The sequence below is a fragment of the Mustela erminea genome, chromosome 4, assembly GCF_009829155.1.
Source record: "Mustela erminea isolate mMusErm1 chromosome 4, mMusErm1.Pri, whole genome shotgun sequence".
NCBI classification, from domain to species: Eukaryota; Metazoa; Chordata; class Mammalia; order Carnivora; family Mustelidae; genus Mustela; species Mustela erminea.
The window spans coordinates 116,981,020-117,001,992 of NC_045617.1; the positions used below are offsets into that span (position 1 = coordinate 116,981,020).

The following is a 20,973-nucleotide window of genomic DNA, read 5'->3' on the forward strand; positions in this document are numbered from 1 at the left end:
AACTGTTGGAGGCACCAGATACCAGAGAGACACACAGTTTTTTCCCAGTACATCTCGGGTCTTCAAAACGTCCATACCTATCTGACTAACTCTCAAGGATGGACCAAGAGATGCGTCTGCTTTCCTGGCCTCTGTCCTGGAGCTAAGTGCTCAGGAGATGAGTGTCCCTCTGTTTCCACCCACTTCGACCTCAGTGTCCTTAAGAAGCATTATTTCATTACTCTGAGTAGAAAGCTATCTTCAAATAGTCTGCCCTATGGAGTTCTTAAGGACTTGGGATGAATTTACGTTATAATTCCTACCAGTGACTATAGGTCAGTCTTGCTCCTATTAGGAAATATTAGTTCCCTGTAACCTTCATCAGATGAATCACTTTAGCTAAGAAAGGCAATACACTGCAGTTTCTTGACTCACAGGCAGGCTTTTGAAGAGCGTTGTTTATTTCCTAAGGCTGCTCAGTGGGGAATACTGCAAAGAGTCAGTGATACCGGCAGACTCCAGGAGAACACAACATAGACTACTTTGATGAAAGCGGATTGGATTAGTCTCATGTCTGATAGTCTCATGTCCTGTCAGTTCTCCATGAAATCCAATGTTTACTAAATCATTTGCAATTCTGTTCAGTTAAAAAAAAAAATGTGAGCAGACCACCTAGGTGCCAAGGAATGCGAGAGTAAATAAGACTGCGTCTTTGCTCTCAGAAAAAAAATAACAAGAACAATGAGATTGATAATAATTATTTTATTTCATTTGCACCTCTCAGTAATACTCCTTTTTTATGGCTGAAGAAACTAAGGTTTACCAATTTAAATTATTTCTCTGCCATCACACAGTTGGTCGGGGCACAGCTACTTTTGAGCCCATTTTCTATTTAATTCCAAAATCTCTGATTAGAATCACTCTATTGATGACTTAAAAACCATATGGTCAACTTTTGCTTGTTTCATCACAAGATTGAGGGTATAGATAGATAGGTAAGCATTTCAAAAATCTAATTTTAGGTATTGCTTTCTTTTTTTGTTAGGTATTGCTTTGAACTTCCCTTTTTATTATATGTTTATCTGAGGTTGCTAAAGATTAGAAAATTTGAACAATTTAAGTTAGTTTTTTCTGTGACCATGTGTCCTTCTAACCTAAACTGCTAACAAAGAATTAAATGTTAGAGAACACCAGAAAGGAAAAAGAGTAGTTTGTGTTAGCATACTGAATATTTAAGGTTTACTGACAGAGATTTGGGCAATAAATTCCATTTACTGTATACCTCCTTGGGATAGCCACGTTTTTCTTTAATTTCTTAAAAGTACAAAAAGGGGAAATTTAACAAAAGGTTAAATATCTGCCTTTGAGCCTTCAGTTATATTTCTATCTAGCTCAATACCTAGAAAACACCTAGGTGCTTGTAAGTTATAAGTATATTTTAAATAGGGAACTAAGGCATAGATAATGAAGGAAAAGATATTTAAAAATAGGAATTTAGATCCCTTTACATAATAATGTACAGTAGGATGCTTCTTATTCTAAAGAAAATAAAAATTGAAAATGCAGAAACTAATAACATTTCATTAGATAAAGGATTAAATATAAATACATCACAAAATATATTTTAAAATTATTTTCCCAAGTGATATTTAACACATTGTTCATTTTACTGAATTTGGGTTTTACATAAAATTTTGGAAGTCAGTTATGGAGTCCTATATCTGTGTGTTGATGAAAGATAAAAATAATCAGAAGAACTAACATTTCAAATAGCAAACTTCATCTAAAACATTTCAATGTTTTGTTTTGTTTTGTTTTTACTTAAAAAATAAACCTAGAGATATAGAAACCAAAACATACGTGTGCTTCCAAATTCAGTTTGAGAGATTATTTTACGGATCCATGGAAAAACAATACTGCCCCTCAAATCATGAAAATTTCTTTTCCTTTTTTAGTCTGTTAATATCATGATTGATTTTTGAATGTTAAACCAACATTGCATCCTCAGATAAACCTCATTTAGTAATGATATATGATTACCTTTTGTAGATTGACTTGCTAAAATGATGGTAAGAATTTTTGCATTTATGTATATTGGCCTGAGAGTTTCTTTTCTTGTAATATCTGTATCTGGCTTTAGTAGTAGAGTATTGTAGACATTATAAAACGCTTTGGATGTATTCTCTTGTCTTTAATTTCTGGAAGAGTTTCTATAGAACTGGCATTATTTCTTCATGGTAGAATTCATCAGTGAAGATATTTAGGCCTGACGTTTTCATTGTGGAAAGGTTCTTAACTACAAATTCAATTTTTAATGGGCTATTATTTAAGTACAATTACTATTAAGTTACATAAACTTTCTCTATACGTCAGGTTATCCAGAATTCTTGAGAGTACTCAATTTTGGTGATTCAAAGAATTTGCCCATTTAAAGTGTCAAATATATTGACAAAAAGTTATTTATAATATTTTCTTACTATCTTGTTTCAATAACAGCTTTACTAATGTATAATTCACATACCATAAAATTCACCGTTTTAAACTTATACACTTTCGTTAATTTTAGTATATTCTCAAAGTTGTACAACCATCATTGCTATCTAATTTTAAAATATTTTATCACCCCCCAAAAAGAAGCCCTGTCCCATTTGTTCCCCTCCACAGCCCTGGGTTAATTTCTTTTATTTCTATTTTAATTTTTTATTTAATCTAATTTCTTTTATTTTTATTTTAATTTTTTAATTTAAGTAAACTCCACACAACACATGGGACTTGAACTCACAACCCCAAGATCAAGAGTCACATGTTCTACTGACTGAGCCAGCCAGGCACCCCTTAATCTAATTTCTACTTCTAGGAATTTGCTTATTCTGCAATGGAATCATAAAACGTGTGGTGTTTTGACTCTAGCTTCTTTCACTCAGCATAATATTTTCAAGATTCATCTGTATTGTACCATGGATAATTCCCATTTATGGCTGAATAATATTCCATTATATTGATATACCACCTTTTGTTAATCTGTTCATCAGCTGATAGACATTTCATTTATTTCCACCTTTTGGTTATTATAAATAGGGCTATGAACATTGATCTGCAGGTTTTTCTTTTGAGCACCTGTTTTCATTCCTTTTGAGTTTATATGTAAGAGTAGATTTTTGTTGGGTCATATGGTAATTCTATGTTGAACTTGTTAAGGAGCTGCCAAACTATTTTCTACAGCAGCAGCACCATTTTACTTTCCCACCAGTAATGCACAAAGTTCCAATTTCTTCCTATGCTCACCAACATTTGCTATTTTTAATTATTATTATTGTTATTATCATTTTAGTAAGTATGAGGTGGTACATCATTCTGGCTTTGCTTTGCATTTCTCTAAGGGCTAATGATGTTGAGCATTTTTTCATGTGCCTACTGGTCATTTGCATATCTTTTTAAAGAAATATCTATTCGATTCCTTAGACTATTTTTAATTGGGTTATTTGTCTTTTTGTTGTTGAGTTGTAGGAATTTAGTATACTAGACCCTTCTCAGATATACAGTTTGCAAGAAGTTTCTCCTTTACTGTGGGCTGTCATTTCACTTCGTCAACAGATCCTTGAAAGCACAAAGATTTTTAATTTTGATGAAGTCCAATTCATTTTTTCTTTTGTTGTTTGAGCTTTTGGTATTACAAAGTCTTGTAATGTAATCTAAGGTCATGAAGATTTACCTATATGTTTTCTTCTAAGAAACTTATAGTTTCAGGTCTACATTTAGGCCTTTAATCCATTTCATTGGTTTGTTCATTGTTGTATATGTTGTAAGATAGGGCTCTGACTTCATTCTTTTGCATGTGAATATCCAATTGTCTGCATACTATTTGGTGATGAGACTGTTCTTTCCCAATTTAGTGGTCTTGGCACTCTTGGTGAAAATCAATTGACCATGAATGTTTGAGTTTATTTCTCAACTCTCAATTCTTTTCTGTTGATCTGTATACCAATCTTAATTACTACAGTTTCACAGTAAGTTTTGAAATGAAATACCCTGAGCCCTCCACCTTTATTCTTCTTTATTTTAGAATCAGCTTTTCCACTTCTGCAAAAGAGTCATTGAAATTTTTGGTAGGTATTGCCTTGAATCTATATGTCACTTTGAGGTTTTTTCCAGCAAAACATATAAAATGTGTTTAAATCAGTGAATATAAAAATTCTAAAAGAGGTGGGTAGCTCAGTCGTTTGGGCATCTGCCTTCAGTTCAGGTCCTGATTCCTGGAGTCAAGTCCCATGTTGGGCTTCCTGTTCAACGAGGGGTCTCCTTTTCTCTTTCTCCCTCTGCCCCTCTCCACTGCTTTCTCTCTCTCTCTCTCTCAGATAAATGAATAAAATCTTTTTTTTTTTTAAGAGCAAACCCATTTTTTTCACCCTCCCAAAATGCTGTAGAACCAACTTTTGTTATTTTGTAAATTGTTAAATAAAAGGAACAAAGTAAGCATTTATCATGCTCTTCCTATAAGAACTGCTCTTTGGGAGATCCAAATCATTGATATTCAGATACTTCACTTTATACAAGTATTACAGCCATTTAAGGGAGAAGGAATATAGAATTAGGATATCACCATTAAAGTGTACTAGTGTAACATCTGTTAACATCATAAAAAGACACAATAATGAGCTATCAGAAAAAGAAATTAAGAAAACAATCCCATTTATAATTGCATGAAAAAGAATAAAATACATAAGAATAAATTTAATGAAGGAGGTGGAAGACATGTATACTGAAAACTATAAGACATTGATGAAAGAAATTGAAGAAGACACAAATAAATGGAAAAAGATTCCATCCTCATGGATTGGAAGAACTAATATTGTTAAAATGTTCATACTATCCAAAGCAATCTACAATGCAATTCTATCAAAGTTCCAATGGTATTTTGCACAGAAATAGAACAATCTTTATTTTAAAGATTTGTTTATATTTTCTAGAGAGAAAACACAAGCACAAGCAGGTGGAGGGACAGAGGGAAAGAACTCCAAGCAGACTTCCCACAGAGGGCAGGGCTCAATTCCAGGACCCCTAGATTATAACCTGAGCAGAAGGCAGAGGCTTAACCAACTGAGCCAACCAGGTGCTTCTAATTATAGTTTTTTTTTTAAATTTTTATTTATTTATTTGACAGACAGAGATCACAAGTAGGCAGAGAGGCAGGCAGAGAGAGAGGGAAGCAGGCTCCCCGCGGAGCAGAGAGCCCAATGCGGGGCTCGATCCCAGGACCCTGGGACCATGACCTGAGCCGAAAACAGAGGCTTTAACCCACTGAGCCACTCTTAATTATAGTTTTTTTTTAAAAAAAGACATTTTATGCCTTCTGACAGAATTACACACTATCACCTATGAAATATTTTTGCCTCCCCAAATTAGCCCATATATGACCAAACCCGAAAGGCTAACTATCAATTTATAAGAAATACAAAAGAGGAATATGTTAAATGATAATTCAGAGATGCAATCAGCAAAATCTTTTGGGAAAAGGACCAGTGTCCAGGTTTCTTTAACAACAACAACAACAGCTTTTGTTGCAGGGAGGAAAAACAAAAATATGGAGCAAGAACCTATAGCTTAAAAGAGATTTAAGAGGCATAACAACCAATTGTAATATATGGATCTTATTTGGGTTCTAATTGAAACAAATGTTAAATATATATTTATAAGACATTTGGGAAAGTTTGAACATTAATTGTATATTTGATTATCTTGATAAGTTGGTATTAATCTTCCTGTGTATATCTTTCAAATAGGTACACTAAAATGTTTACAATTAAAACTATAGAATGCCTGGTATTTGCTTCAAAATAATATTGGAATAAACAGTGGGTAGGAGTACAAATGAAATAAGACTGATTATAAATTGTTAAGTGTTGAAAGTGAGTGATGGGTACACAAGAGCTCACTATACCATCTTTTCTTCTTTTGCAAATATTGGGAAATTCTCCACATTAAAAATAAATTACCAAATATTTATGTGTGTTACTCAATGATACATGCCCATGAAGGGAACCAAAAACAGTCTCCGACTCCTAAGAAGTCAGCCTAAAATTGACCACACAAAACCTGTCTTAGATACTCTGGATAACAGAGTGAAATTCCTAAACCCATTCACAAACAGACAAGCATCTATTCCTATAAGAAGCAAGATAATCTTTAATTCTCTGATCAGCAATCTGATAGTAATACTGACAAAGAAGAAAGTTTATTGTCTTAAGGAGAGTTTCCTGGTTAACAATATGGTGAGAGATAAACCTGGGAAGAAGTTCTACTTGTGGTAATATGAGACTGACAATATTTTATATGATGTGAACTTAGAAGAAATTATATATATATTGACTTAATAGAATTAGATGAGAGTGACTACCAGCAAGATGGACAAGTCTCAACAATCTGGTGACCTCAAATCAACAGGAGTTGAAAGAGGATTTGGGGAGATGTTGGAATAAAAAGCACCAGGAATCTCTCTCCCCACCTTGACAAAAATTGCACTAGCAGAATCTGTCTGATGTAACTATTCTGGAACTCTATAGCCTATTGAAGCCTTGTAACCTCTAGGGGAAGGCATGGGTGGTAAATTGCAATTAATTTCAGGAAATTTCAGCTCTTAGCACAGTGACAGCTACCATCCCCCACATCTAGCCTTATGACAGGCAGTGGAATACCTGAAGCAACTTGCACACAACTTGAGGGAGGAAGCATGGGCAAAGAAGACCCTGTCCTCCAAATATTGAGGATCTTTCCTCCTATTGCTGATTGCTACTTCTGACCACAGAGGTGCAAACAAAAAGGTGAACAGCCATTTGTTGCAAGTCCCTCCCCCTCTGGTAAAAGTGACTTCCAAGGGATTTAAAGGGGTAGTGCCCCTTTTTTTCTTCATTTTTCTCTTTTTTCCCCTTTTGGAAGTCATACATTAAAGATTAGGAGATTTTTTAAAACCTGTATATATAAGAAAAATTAGAACATAACTATACAGGCTCAGAAGAACCCTGAGAAAACCTTAAGTTTATACATCAAGCTTATCCTCAGCACAAAAACAGCCTACAACAATAACAACAACAGAACAATTACAAATAACAGCAAACTCTGGGAATGAGCAGAATCTGATTTCCAGGTTATAACATTATTAGATTCAAATACACAATATTCCACAAAAATCTGAAGACAGATAAAGGAAGTATGGTTTGTTCAAAAGAAAAAAGAAACAAGAACAACAGCTGTCCTGAAAAAGGCCTGACGGCAGATCTATGAGCATAAGACTTTAAACACTTGTCTTAAAAAATACTTAAAGAACTAAAGGAAAATGTGGAGAAAGTCATGAAAACGATGTATGAACAAAATGGAAATATCAATAAAGACACAGAAAACTTAAAAAGAAACCAAAAAGAAGTTACGGGGCTAAGAAATACAATAACAGAAAGGAAAATTCACTAGAGGGATTAAAAAACAGATTTGAGCAGTCAGAAGAAGGACTTGGTGAACTTGAAGATAATGGACATTATTGAGTCTGAGGAACAGAAGGAAAAAAGATCAGAGAAAAATGAACAGAGTTGTAAAGACCTTTGGGACACCATCAAGTAAAACAACATACACTTCATGGGAGTCTCAGAAGGAGATGAGAAAAAGAAAGAGATAGGGAACAATATTTGAAGGAAAAAAATGGCTGAAAACTTCCCAAATTTGATGGAAGACATGAATGTAAATGTCTAAATCTAACAAATTCCTAGTTAGAGAAACTCCAAGACACCTGTATCTAGATTCATAATCAAACTTCAAAAGACAAAGAGAGGGGCACCTAGGTGGCTCAGTGGGTTAAGCCTCTGCCTTCAGCTCAGGTTAAGATCTCAGGGTCCTGGAATCGAGCCCCACATCAGGCTTTCTGCTCAGTGGGGAGCCTGCTTCCCCCCACCTCTCTGCCTGCCTCTCTGCATACTTGTGATCTCTGTCTGTCAAACAAATAAAATCTTTAAAAAAAAAAAAAGGCAAAGAGAATTTTGAAAGCAAAAAGAGAAGTGACTCATCATACATACACAAGGGCTTATCAATAAAGTAATGAACAGATTTTTTATCAGAAACTTTGGAGGTGAGAATGCAGTGGGCCAACATATTCAAAGTGCTAAAAGAAAAATAAAACTGTCAACCAAGAATCCTATATCCTGCAAAATTTTCCTTCAAAAGTGAAGGAGAAATTAAAGAATTCTAAGATAAACAAAAGCTGAAGGAGTTTATTACCACTTGAACTCCATGCAAGATATGCTCAAGGGAGTTTTGCAGGGTGAAATGAAAGGACACGAGACAGTAGTTTAAAGCTGTATAAAGAAATAAGGATCTTAATAAAGGTAAATATTGAGAAATTATAAAAACTAATGTTTTTAACAATGGTTTGTAATTCCACTTTTTATTTTTTACATAATTTTAAGAGACCAATACATTTAAAAAAATTACTAGTTTGAGGGCACCTGGGTGGCTCAGTCAGTTAAGCATCTGCCTTCAGCAGGACCTCAAGGTCACTATGTTGAGTGGACTAAGCCAGTCACAAAAAGACAAACACTGTATGACTCCACTTTTATGGGGTGCTGAGAATAGTCCAAATCATCAAGACAGAAAGGAGAAAGGTGGTTGCCAGGGCTGAGGGAGGGAGGGGGGAAATGGAGAGTTACTGGTTAACGGGATTAATACAGTTTCAGTTTTACAAGGTGAGTGTTGGGTGTGGATGATGGAGATGGTCACACATTATGAATGTATTTACTGCCATTGGTACACTTAAACATGGGTAAGATGGTAGATTTCATGTTATGCATATTTACCAAGTCAAAAAAATTGGGGGGAGAAAACTGCAGAATGGAAGGTGTGGTTAGAATTGGAAGTAATTGGTACAAAGGACAATGATTTAAGTTATACCCTGAAAGATTTGAGCATGAGTAGAATAGAATTCATTGAGCTTTTTAGCTGTAACTCATCATAGACGTGGTATCTGCCTGCTGTTTATCCACTGGTATGGTCTCCCAACAGCATGGATGAGCCATTTTCCATCAATCTTTGTTGCTTCCCTGTCCTGTGTGTTGCTGTTGCTATGTGGCAAAAATGTTGACCTGGAAGATAGCAGAGCATGTTCTCACAACGGCTTTTCTAACCTGGCTGGGTTTGCTTGGGGGTTTTGGTAGGCTGCTGCCTCAGATGTTCTTCTTATCTCTTATTGTTATTTTTTTTAAAGGGTTAGGCCAGTTGCCCCACATGATAAGTCTGGAGTGGGGGAGGGACCAATAAGTTGTTCCTACTATCTAGGAATGATTCCACCATTTTATTCCAGCTTCATGTTTCCTGTGACACCAGATTTGAAGATTCTTCCTGAACTTATTTTAGAAGCCTTCTCCTTAGCTTTAGTGAGCTCCTCTCTCCTCATATTTCTGGGCAAGAAGATTGCCAGTTACCATAACTACTACGTGAATTCCAACCAGGTGAGATGACAGGCCTTTCTCTTATATCCTCTGACCTTATGTCTTTGTTCTCCAATCTGAATCTCCTGCTAATATGAAGGCTGCATTTTTTGTAACCAGAGAGTCAGTGAGACTGTAATTTGAATTATAATTACCCAAGGATTTTTGAGGAGTGTGGCATACTTAACTTTGAAGTCACTTAAATTAACACGAGTGTTATTCCCCCAGAACAGCTATGGTGTAGGGAGGCAAGAAGATAACATATGGCATCGTGTTGTTAAGCTAGCAGAATTCCTTTCTTAATTTTGTCTTTCTTTCCAAAGTCCTGAGGAGTCAAGCACATACTAAGGCACAATAAGAAATGCTAGGGAATATCAAAACCAGGCTTCTAACATAATTACACTACTCTCCCAGAAACAGTCCTTCTTTGTTTGTTTGTTTAGTTTCCCCACTATTCTAAGTTTGACTCTTTTCCTAGAACTCCAAAGAGAGATGTGAAAGCAAGAGGTATCCCACTTTGATTTTGAGGTAGTATAAAAGGGAGGGAGGAAAAATAGTACTATGTTTCCCTCTGCCATTCTATGTCCCAGTAATCACGTGAAAGGGAATAATAAGACAAAAAATTCATTTCTCACTTTGAAAAAGTGCTTTTCTTATGATGGCTAGCTAAAATGAAGATTCAAGTTAGTCTAGGAATCAGATTTTCCATCCTTTTGCTTTTTTCTAAGAATATTTCAGTGTTGTCTAAAATAATGGAAACAATCTTATCGTCAAATATAAGAAATAGACAGTATACCTTGAGTTCAAACTCAATGCTGCCTTCTTCCACAAAGAGTGGAAGAAGTGGGCCAAATGTGTTTGCCATTTCTTTACAGGATTTAATAGCCATTGGTCTTTGCAATGTCATCAGCTCATTTTTCAGATCTTGTGTGTTCACTGGTGCTATAATCAGGACGATTATCCAAGATAAGACTGGAGGAAGACAGCAGGTATGTTAGAATAGAATTTAATATGAACATATTTATACTACTCATATGTATATTCATAGAGGAGTATTTTATTCATTTAATTTTGTTGCTGCTTTATTTTAAGATTTTATTTATTTGTTTGAAAGAGAGAACATGAGCAGGGTGGATGGGGCAGAGAGAAAGGGAGAAGTGGACTTCCTACCGAGAAGGAAGATCAAGGAGGGGCTCAATCCCAGGACCTCGAGATCAAGACCTGAGCCAAAGGCAGACACTTAACCAACTGAGCCAACCAGGTGCCCCATACTGCTGCTTTGGTGTTATGTTTGTTAGGGAAGGTCTCTTGGAGTAACTTGGATTTCATGCTTGCCTAAATTTTTGCTTGGACTTTTGTCTTAAAAATTATTGCCAATGTCGAATTTGTAAGTCATTTTCTGTAGAAACATTATTCTATATGAGAGGTTTCTATGTATTAGTCCATAAAGACCCATTTTTTCATGTAACATCCCCCAAAGAATAATATTTCAGGTAAACTAACCATCCCCTCTTAACATTGTTTTCCATGGAAAGATATATGCCCAGTCCTCATCTGGGAAAGCAAATAATACACCTCTCCCCATACTAGCTGCAGAACTAGAAACTTTCCTAGTTTCCCCAAGGCGCATGGCAAGAGGCTTTCATGATAGAGAATAAGGTCTTTGTCTAGATGCCTTGAGAATTTATGACTGGTCTGCCTTGGAATATAAGCAAATCATCTGGGTCAGATTCTCTTCAGGTATGCTGAATTAGTAAACTAAATGTGTGGGTCAGAGGGGAGCACGAAGGGGAGAATGATGGTAGAGAAGACTTTAAAGGCCAGCTCTTTGTCTAACTGCAGGCATGAGATTTTGTAAGTCCAATGTTCATAAGTTCTGAACTGACTAGATAGAAATTCTAGCTCTACCGCATGGGAGGTGTCCCAGCTCAGCTCTGCAGCATGATGAAATGTCAGAGAACTATCAGAATCGAAACTGGAGTAAGCCCAGAGAATGGGTCAGGGTTCAGAGGGCAGAGAAACAGTGACAGAGGTCAACAATGAGCTTAGGTCTCAGACACGTGGTAGAAACTTAAGTGTCAAAGAATGGACACTACACTTTAATGGGGGAGGATAAAGTGTCCCCGACCCTGGGTAGATATAGGTGAAATATAAGGTCAAAGGCAATAAAAGTTAGCAGGGTGGAGAGCTTGAGTCTAGAGTAAGACCATGTCATGTCACTTCACGTTCTGCCAGACACTCTGGCCTGAAAGATGTAGCTCTTTTCCACCACCGTTGGGCAGAAAGAAGGAAGGTGGGCTCTGTAAAAAAGAAGGATGTTCTCTGCACAAGTATACAAACACTCAAGTCAAAGGAGGGGATTTCATGATAAGAAGAGGAAAAGGCCATCCCAGACATTAGTCTCCACTAACTTTTAACAACATGCCTTGTATCTTCAGTAGATAAGTGTAAGATACATGTGGGGAGAAACAACGCACACAGTTGGAAAAACCAAATCGCAGGGCAAGTAACATTAAGTGCGGAATAAGTCATATAAATAGGTTGAGTGAAGTAAGTCAAGCAGAGAAAATCAATTATCATATGGTTTCACTTACTTGTGGGACATAAGGAATAGAATGGAGGACATTAGGAAAAGGAAGGGAAAAGTGAAGGGGGGGAAATCGGAGAAATCCGAGAAACAAACTGAGGGTTTTGTGGGGAGGATGGATGAACCCAGTGATGGGTATTAAGGAGGGCACGTATTGCATGGAGCCCTGGATGCTATACACAAACAGTGAATCACGGAACACTGCATCAAAAACTAATAATGCACTGTAAGGTGACTAACATAACATAATAAAAAAGAATTAAAAAAAGAAAAAATAAAATAAAAAGTGCCATAAATCTATAAATACAAGAAAGAGAGGGATGGAAGAAGTGGACTTCTGTAGATTATTGAAAGAAGGTTAGGACTGAGGTGCCTGGGTGGCTCAGTCAGTTAAGAAGCTGTCTTCAGCTCTGGTCATGATCCCGGGGTCTTGGGATTGGGGCCTGTGTTGGGCTCCGTGCTCAGTGAGGAGTCGGCTTGAGATTCTCTCCCTCTCCTTTTGTCCCTCCCCCTATTTGGTCTCTCTCTCTCTCTTTCTCTCTCTCAAATAAATAAATAAAATCTTAAAAAAGAAAGAAAGGAAGGAAGAAAGAGAGAAACAAAAAGAAAAAGAAAGGAAGGTAGGTTAGGATATGTATAGCTAGGAGGAAAGAAAGGTTTCCATTCAGCTTGAGTAACATTTAGCCTGTTGGAAAAAGTACCCAATTCAGAGGCAGCCTGGGGCTCTCATCTATTTGCTGCTGCTGCTGCTGCTGCATTGTTCTCCTGTCCCTACCAATGACTCTCCCTGTGGCATAGTGATGCTTCACAGACGGGCATTCTCCTAGGGATCCTGGTCAACCCTTCCCTGAGACCCTAGTTTGCCCAGGAAATCGCTGGTTTGACCAGAGAATGTTAGTTGGCCCCTGGCTGTGGAGGCACTGGGATCCCCAGCCTCCACTCTGAGTTTCTGATCTGGACAAGCAAAGGCCTCGGAGATTCATTCAGCCGTCTTCATCTCACAGCAGTGGGGTGTTCTCTCTATCCCTCCTCTCTCAGGATTTTTGAGTCACTTTGCCTGGGAACACCTTCATTTCTTCCAAGTTCCTCAGAATTCTGGGAGGAGAAGCTAGGGGGCAGGCTCTGTACCTCTCAGACCTGACCTGCCAACAAAGGCCACTTTTTTTTTTTTTTCTAATCTAATTTTCACTTTAACTTCCCTTGTCTAGAACCCACTTATCTTCCCTGGTTACAGCAAAACATATTGGCTCATCCAGCCAAGGCTTGGATTTCAGTGTTGGCAGGCCAGGGCAGAGGGAATATAAAGAGCCCCAGACCTGTGGTCAGTTGGACTGTCCCCCAATCCATCGTTCGGCTCCCCTCATTCTAAGATTCTAACCACTGGATTTCCATGTTCTCCGTGATTGGGCTCCTTTCCTTGTTCCCTGCTTTCCAAGGACTGGTCTTCTAGCCATGTCCCAAGGCTCTCAGAACTGCTTTTAAAAAAAAAAATTATTATTATTAAAGAAAGAAAAGAAAGAGACATAAAAGAAAGAAACGTGTTGTATTCTTCTTACAGGAAGCAAATGGGCCAGCTGGAGGGAACCTAGATCTTGGAATCAGCCGGTCAGATAGATTGGAACCTGACTCAGTGGTTCCTACATGGGTGACCTTGGGCAAGTTACTTTTGCTTTTTGAGGCTGCAGTCCTCATCTGTAAAATTGGGCTAGTGATAACTTTTCAGTTAGGAGAATTAAATTAGATGGTAATAGTGCTTATCATAGCCCCTGTCACTTAGGAGATTCAAAAATTGTAGCTTCTACCCCAAGTTCCCAGGGCCTGGGCCAGTACTTGGCAATGTGCTCGTCAACTTCATGAAACCCACTGTGTATAGAGTAGTTGGTGTCTGGTGTCTGAGGTTCTGCATGTTGATAGTGGCTGTGGCTTGTGGGAACTCACTGTGCCTTGAATTCCCGAAGAGAAGGCAGAGTCAGCAGAGGCAGTTTTTGTTCAAGAAAACCTGGGAAAGAGATGGAAAATGGGAGCTGAATAGCAAAATATGAATGAGATGTAAAGTTCTACATGCTTGCTGTCTTTAGACCCGGTTCAGACACTGAGTCTGAGATTCAGAGAGCCATCAAGCATCCTCCTAAGGCACGATGCCACCAAGGATGGCCTTCTGATCCCAAAGTCTGCTCCTTTGCGTGTGCAGCCCAGGGAGACACAATTATTGGCAGGCCTCCCACCCCTCTCTCAGCAGCAAATTTTGTGGGATTCAGTGTCAGATTTGTACTCATTTAAATCTAGGTTTTATGCAGCTTTTTTTTTTAAGCATCTGCCTATCTTTGTTCCCTTCAATCAGAAGAACTTGGAGAAAAGAAGTGGGAGGTAGGTCAAGCCTACCCAGGAATGCCAAAAAACAAAACACCGAGGCAAACAAAACCAAAAACAAACGAAACAGCAAGAAAAAAGAAGTGGTAGGAAGGAAAAGTGCTGATGTACTTTCCTGTGCTGATCAAAGTAGTTTTTCTGCAGTGCCAACGAAGACCACCCGATGCGAGACCCTTACTACACTAGATCCAGCAACAGGCTGATGTGTACATTGGTTGGAGAAGCTCATGTTCTCAGTTACCTGTTTCAGTACCACAGGGTATAACATGTGTGTCCGTAGAACTCCCTGAGTTTCAGTTGTAGTGGTCCGTTTTCCTCAATCTCCTTTCAACCCTACCATTGTGGAAAGAAGGAAGCAGGAAATTGATTTCCTTGCTTTTACTTTTAGTGATGCATTTATAAGCAAATAGCAGTGAGCAGAGAGAGGGAATCCAGTAAGAAGGTTTTTCCTTCTTTCTTTCTTTCTTTCCACTCCTAAGAAACAAAGAGAAAAATTCAAGCATCATTGCTCATCTGTCACTTAATGGGTTAGCTTTGAGGGACTCCCTCAGATCTTGCTTGTTTGGGCCATAGTTCTGATCAGTAGTTTGTTTTATCTTCCCCCACACAGATTCCCCAACACAGTGGGAGATTATACTGTTTTGTATCCATTTTTGTTCTTAGAGGCTTAAATGATGGAGATTTAGCCATGGAGGACATACTGAGTCCAAGACTCTGTTCAGAGAGCCATGAGACTCTAGAGGAAACTCTGTGGCTCAGTTTGCTATCTGTAGTTGCCAATCAGAACCCCTGCTTACTAAGCAACACTGAGCCCAGAGTCACGCAGCTAGCATAAGACCCAGAGCTGCTCTCTGCTGCCCTGACTCACATTTGTAACTTTTTTTTTATGGTAATGAAGCAGAGAAAAACTGAGGAACATCAGAAATGATTATCATTGCATTTTTATGATGGAGCATTTCTAACGCTGTTTGATGGGAAGCTACCCAAGCTCCAAACAGGAGAGTGAGGAGGGAGGTATTTACTGATATGGGAAAATGGAGGGGTTGGGATTTTAGGGTGGACAGTAATGGGTCTACTAGGGCTTTTCTAGAATGTTCCAGGAGGAGTTAAATTTGGGAGGGAATGAAAACCCAACCTTAGAAGACTCCAGATTTCACAGCACAAAGCTAGGGCAATAAAGATTCAAATAGCCAAGACAATTTAGCACTTTTCAGAAAGCATTCATGCATTCATTTGACAAGTATTTCTTGAGTACCTAGTGTATGCTTAGTGCTTTAACAAGACCTGAAAATGTCAGCTCAACAAAAAATGCACTTAGGCTGGATGGTTACACTCAACTCCTTTAAAGAAAAAAACAGCACGCTTCTCACCAAGCAGAAGGCCTCAATTGCAGACAGGGACCAATGCATTCCTGATGGTCTCTCTCCAACTGGCTCTGTCTCCTCAGTTTGCATCTCTGGTAGGCGCAGGTGTGATGCTGCTCCTGATGGTGAAGGTGGGACACTTTTTCCATGAAATGCCAAATGTAAGTAGAACTGATAAATAACCAAGTGGGGAAAGATCAGATCTCCAGATTGTGTCTTGGCGGGGCATTCACCTTGTCCCCAGGGGTGGCCCTGTCCAAGCTCACATCCCTTCCCTTTAAAATAATAGCATCCGCCTCACAAGATTGGGAGTTAAATCAAGTAATGTTTCTAATATAGAGAGAACAGCGTTGAGCTAATCATAAGTGCACAAGAGGTATTAGGTATTATTGTCACTCTTCTCATTCTCATTAATCTTCTTTTTCTTGCTTAAGCTATAAAGTAAGTTTTATAAGTAAGGATTTAGTTAAAGATGACCAAAATAGACTTCAGATGCCAGAACGCCCCTCACCGACTCAGGCTTGGAAACTCATTGTGTATTCATGCCATCTGTTTTCCTAAGCTGTTTCCAGAAGGCCTTGTTCTGCATTCATATGAACTCAATCCCCCTATTACTGCCGTTCTGCCTTGTGATAAGTTTACACTAGACAGCAGGTTCTGAAAGTTGGGTTTTAACCCTGTTCAGCTGGGACACCTCCATATACTTGCCATTTCTTCCCTTTGTGAGGGACTGATCACCCTGCATTTAGAAATGCCAGGGGCATTAATGATTGGCTGTCATTAATTTGTTCTCAGTTACAATACAGATCAATGCTCAGTAACCACAATTTCCTTGTAAATTTCCTTAACGTTCCCTTTCGCCATGTTTAGATAGTATTAAGGAAGGTGAGAAGAAGTTTCATGACTGGGGGGAGCAGCTTGCTTACAAGCTGGAGTGGTTGCAAATATTATCCCCATGCTTTTGAACACCTCCATCCCACCTGGTAAGTATCAGGTTTCAGGAGAGGGGGACTACCTCAAGGCTCCTGCTGCCTTCTGCTCTTGTGATTCAGAGATCTTGGAACTCAGCCCCAGAATCTATATACATGGAAGGTGGGATTAAGCTTGTATTTATCACACAAGCTGTCCTCTGATTCCCAGCAGAAGTCGTCTCCAGAATGTAGCTTCTATAGCAAGGTGCATTAACTCTTAAAGTCTATTTTAGGAGAGCCGCTCACTAATGCACTTTGAATAGGGATTTTCTTCTCTCTCTCTCTCTCTCTCTCTTTTTTCTATATAGCTAGAAGAATCAGAATTCTTTAAAACTGCAAACAAATAAAAATCTGTTGGAATTCACCAAGGGCCCTCCTTTATTATACATACATTAGAAACAGAACATGCCTTTCTTTTGGCTCACATTATTTTTATAGCATCTGGATAGGATGTTTCTGGTTGAGAAGATGTGAACACCAACTGATCAGTAGAATATCTAAACCGCTGTAATAATGGGGCTCTATGAGCATTAAACTATGAATGAGCCCTTCCTTGGGGATAGATTATGGATAGCTTGTTATAAAATATTTATTGGAGTAGTTGGTGGAGCATCCTGGCTAGGATCTCAACCAGTTAGCAAGGGGACCAACACAATATTTTTAAAAATATGATACACAATAGTATGTTCAATATTCCAATTTTATGTGAAAAAATGTTAACCAAATGTTAACCAAAATGTTAACCATGGTTATCTCTTGGATGATGGAAACTATATGTAAGTCTACTTCTTTTTTTATACATGAGTATGTTTTACCTTAATATTCAGAATGGCAACATTTTAAAAAATATTTTTTAAATCTTTTTAAAAAGATTTTTTAATTTAAAAAAATTAAACATCTTTTCATTTATTTAAATAAATTATTTGTTTATTTATTTGACAGACAGAGATCACAAGTAGGCAGAGAGGCAGGCAGAGAGAGAGATGGGGAAGCAGGCTCCCTGTCAAGCAGAGAGCCTGATGTGGGGCTTGATCCCAGGAGCCTGGGATCACGACCTGAGCCGAAGGCAGAGGCTTTAACCTACTGAGTCACCCAGGTGCCCCACATTTAGAGATTCTTGACTGGAAAGAAGATGAAGATGGAAAAGAAGTGATTTCTGCTTATTTCATCTTTGCCTATCCCTCCTCTGCTGACTTATTGAGTCCACTGGTCACTGAGTAATCTCAGAAAACCAGAGCGAGCTTAGACCCAGCCATTCCTGGTGATAGGATCAGTTCTAATTCCCAAGCAGAGCATATAGAGGAGATGGCTAGGAAATGGCTAAGAAATGATAAGCTAGCGCAGGGACTGATGAAAACAAGAAAATGTTTCTTAAAGTACGTCAGATTCTGCCTTGAAGCCCTGAGGATTTTTAACATTTCTGAGCAGCATGGCTGACTTTTTTGTGGGTTTTTTGTTTTGTTTTGTTTTGTTTTTTGGTGAAGAACTGGGAATTCTACCTCTGAAGGAATAATTAATCAGGGTTTCCCTTTTCCCCGTAGGCTATCCTGGCTGGTATTATTCTGAGCAACATCCTACCCTATCTTGAAACCGTTTACAACCTACCCAGTCTATGGAGGCAGAATCAATATGACTGTGTGAGTATAGATACACTGGCTGAGATAGGGAAGAACAGAGGGGTAGGTTGGAAAGAGGGAACAAGCAAAAGAGATCAAGGTGAAGGACACTAGCAATTCTTTGATAACTAAGACTCTAGCTTAAAAAGGGGGGGGAGTCAAGGTTATTGGTGCATGGAAATACTGAGACTTTATTCCAAAATGACACAAAATTAATAAAAAGAAATTAAGTGGCTAGAGTTAGATGCGAATCTAGTAAAAAGGATTTGTCATCCATGACACAGTTGAATGATTTTTAATCCGGTTAGTGTGAACACATTCCAGGATAGGAGGCACAAATCTTACTAAGAGAAGGCAGTGTCTTGCCAGGCAGACTAAACGTTGGAGCACCTTCCCTCCTTCTAAAGCACACTACTGAGGACATACAGGGAAAACAGCAAAAAATAAAGATGGCGAATATAATATCATGAGAGGAGAAAGACCCAATAGAGGCAAAGAGATATGAAAGGGGATAGTTTTGGGATCCAGGTCTCAGAGGATCTAAGAGAGGATGTGGTCCAGCACACAGATACCACTTCTTGTCCTTGGAGGAGGGATAGAACTTCCAACGGAAGTGAAGAGAATGAGGGAAAGTTAAGCATGGATACTAACAAGTGGCAAGTGAAGGGGGAAGGAAATATTTAAGGGAGTTTGAGCCTATCCACTCTGTGAAGATGAGTCAGGTTGCCTGCTGAGAGTGATGGAGAAGGTGTTAGGGTAAGAGCTTGACATGTTTTTAAAGGCTCACCATAACCATGGTAGGTCTTAAAATAGCAACTACTGTTCATTTGGTGAGTATTCTGGGTTGCTTTGGGACCAGGATTTCTAATCTTAACAGAGCCTATAAAGTAGATATTGTTATCCCTATTTTTCACATGAGGTTTCAAGAGAGAATTGAAGAGAGAAATGACCAAGGATGCCTACAAGAATTGCTAGACAGTCTTGGAACCCAACCTTTGTGATGGTGTCAGTCCATAAAGCTGTGGAATTTGTGCTCTTAAGTTCTAGGTGTCAGGAGGGGGTGGAGGAAGGGGGCTTGAGAGATAGAGCTGGTGGTTTTCTCAGTTCTGCTTATTGTCATGGTCTTCCTTTTTCCTTCTTCCCCTCTCCCATAAGGTTATTTGGTTGGTGACATTTACATCTGCCATTTTCCTGGGACTGGATGTTGGGCTACTTGTTTCAGTAGGTTTTGCCTTCTTCATCGTCACTGTTCAGTCACACAGGTACTTTGTCTCAGGTACCAGGAGGCTGGCCATGGTGAGGTAAGGCAACTTCGACCTAAAAGCAAATACATTTCCTTTCAGAACTAAGATCCTCCTCCTGGGTCAGATCCCTAACACCAACATATATAGAAACTTCAATGACTATCGGGAGGTAAGACTCCAAATCAATCCCACTCCTTTGCCCGAAGGATGGGCTAGACCAGGCCTGCTGCTTAGTTTTTCTACAAAATCCCTTTGCTGTCGTTGGCTGTTCTAGAGATACGCATCTCCCAAGGCGGGGAGAGGGAGGCAAAAAGGCAGAGGCGGGTGACATAAGCAGGTAGATCCTTAGAGTAGAGTAGCCAGCTAAGGGTCACATCCTCTAGCGAGAGGGAGGCCAAGAAAAAGAAAGGAGCAAAGGGAGGGGGAAGAAGAAAGCAGAAAGAGCAGGGGGTGAAAACAGGAGGAAAGAACTTACTAATTCCGGCCTCCCATAAAGAAGAATACAGATTCTCCAGGGGGTTCTAGAGATTTTTTTTTCTTCCTCCATAAAAGAGCAGAGAAATCACCCTCCATTTGACATTTGTCTCGCAGGTCACAAACATTCCTGGAGTGAAAATCTTTCAGTGCTGTAACTCCATCACTTTTGTCAACGTTAATGACCTAAAGCACAAGCTGCTGAAAGAGGTGATGGCCGCCTCCCCTGCCTTTCTCCACCGGTTCTCCCCACCACCCCCAGGGGCCCCTCTCTTTGCCCACTCACCATCTGACCTCAACGTCTCTTACTTCTCTCAGGTTGAAATGGTAAGGGTGCCGCTTAAAGAAGAAGAAGTGTTCCGTCTGTTTAATCGAAGTGAAGAAGGCTCACAGGAAGAAAAGATTTGTCATTGTTTCTGCAACTGTGACGAAGTGGAGCCATCACCCAGGGTTAGAAGCCCCTCTTCCTTTCTGCACAACATCTCCCACGTTTTATAAAGACGTGCACTAGTCCTTTAAAAAGAAGAATTAAGGAAAGAAAATTGAAATCCCCTCAGGGATTCCGGCTCTGAGATGGGCTCTGGGGTAATGGGAATTCAAAGATTTCTACTCAGAAATGAAGACACAGGTCCCCTTTTGAGATTTAGATCTTGACCTAAGTAAGAAGGAGGAGATGGCTGAGTTCCTGCACAGGGAGTGCACTCTGCGTATTGAAATTGATAGTAAGACCTTAATTGTACCTGTTTCCCTGACTTTCACCTGCCTGGCTTTAGATTTCTGAAAACAAGTGACTTAGAATTTGTTTTCTAAGAGGTGCTTGCGTGGCTCAGTTGGTTAAGCATCCGATTCTTGCCTTTGGCTCAGGTCATGATCTTGGGGTTCTAGGATCGAGCCCTGAGTTGGA

General features: G+C 39.0%; 1 protein-coding gene across 12 annotated transcripts in view; it reads left to right on the plus strand.

Moving 5' to 3' along the window:
- The window catches only part of SLC26A8 (solute carrier family 26 member 8), an 84,410-nt gene that overhangs the window by 52,193 nt on the left and 11,244 nt on the right, over window positions 1–20,973 (plus strand). For 11 of the 12 annotated variants that reach the window (XM_032340496.1, XM_032340502.1, XM_032340493.1 and 8 more), the window contains 8 exons: window positions 9,317–9,464; window positions 10,319–10,432; window positions 15,848–15,925; window positions 18,277–18,372; window positions 19,507–19,613; window positions 19,695–19,764; window positions 20,187–20,279; window positions 20,388–20,519. In XM_032340496.1, coding sequence (XP_032196387.1) covers window positions 9,317–9,464; window positions 10,319–10,432; window positions 15,848–15,925; window positions 18,277–18,372; window positions 19,507–19,613; window positions 19,695–19,764; window positions 20,187–20,279; window positions 20,388–20,519 — 838 coding nt within the window. The remainder of the gene's footprint in view (window positions 1–9,316; window positions 9,465–10,318; window positions 10,433–15,847; window positions 15,926–18,276; window positions 18,373–19,506; window positions 19,614–19,694; window positions 19,765–20,186; window positions 20,280–20,387; window positions 20,520–20,973) is intronic. The other variant, XM_032340494.1, reaches the window with a different exon arrangement.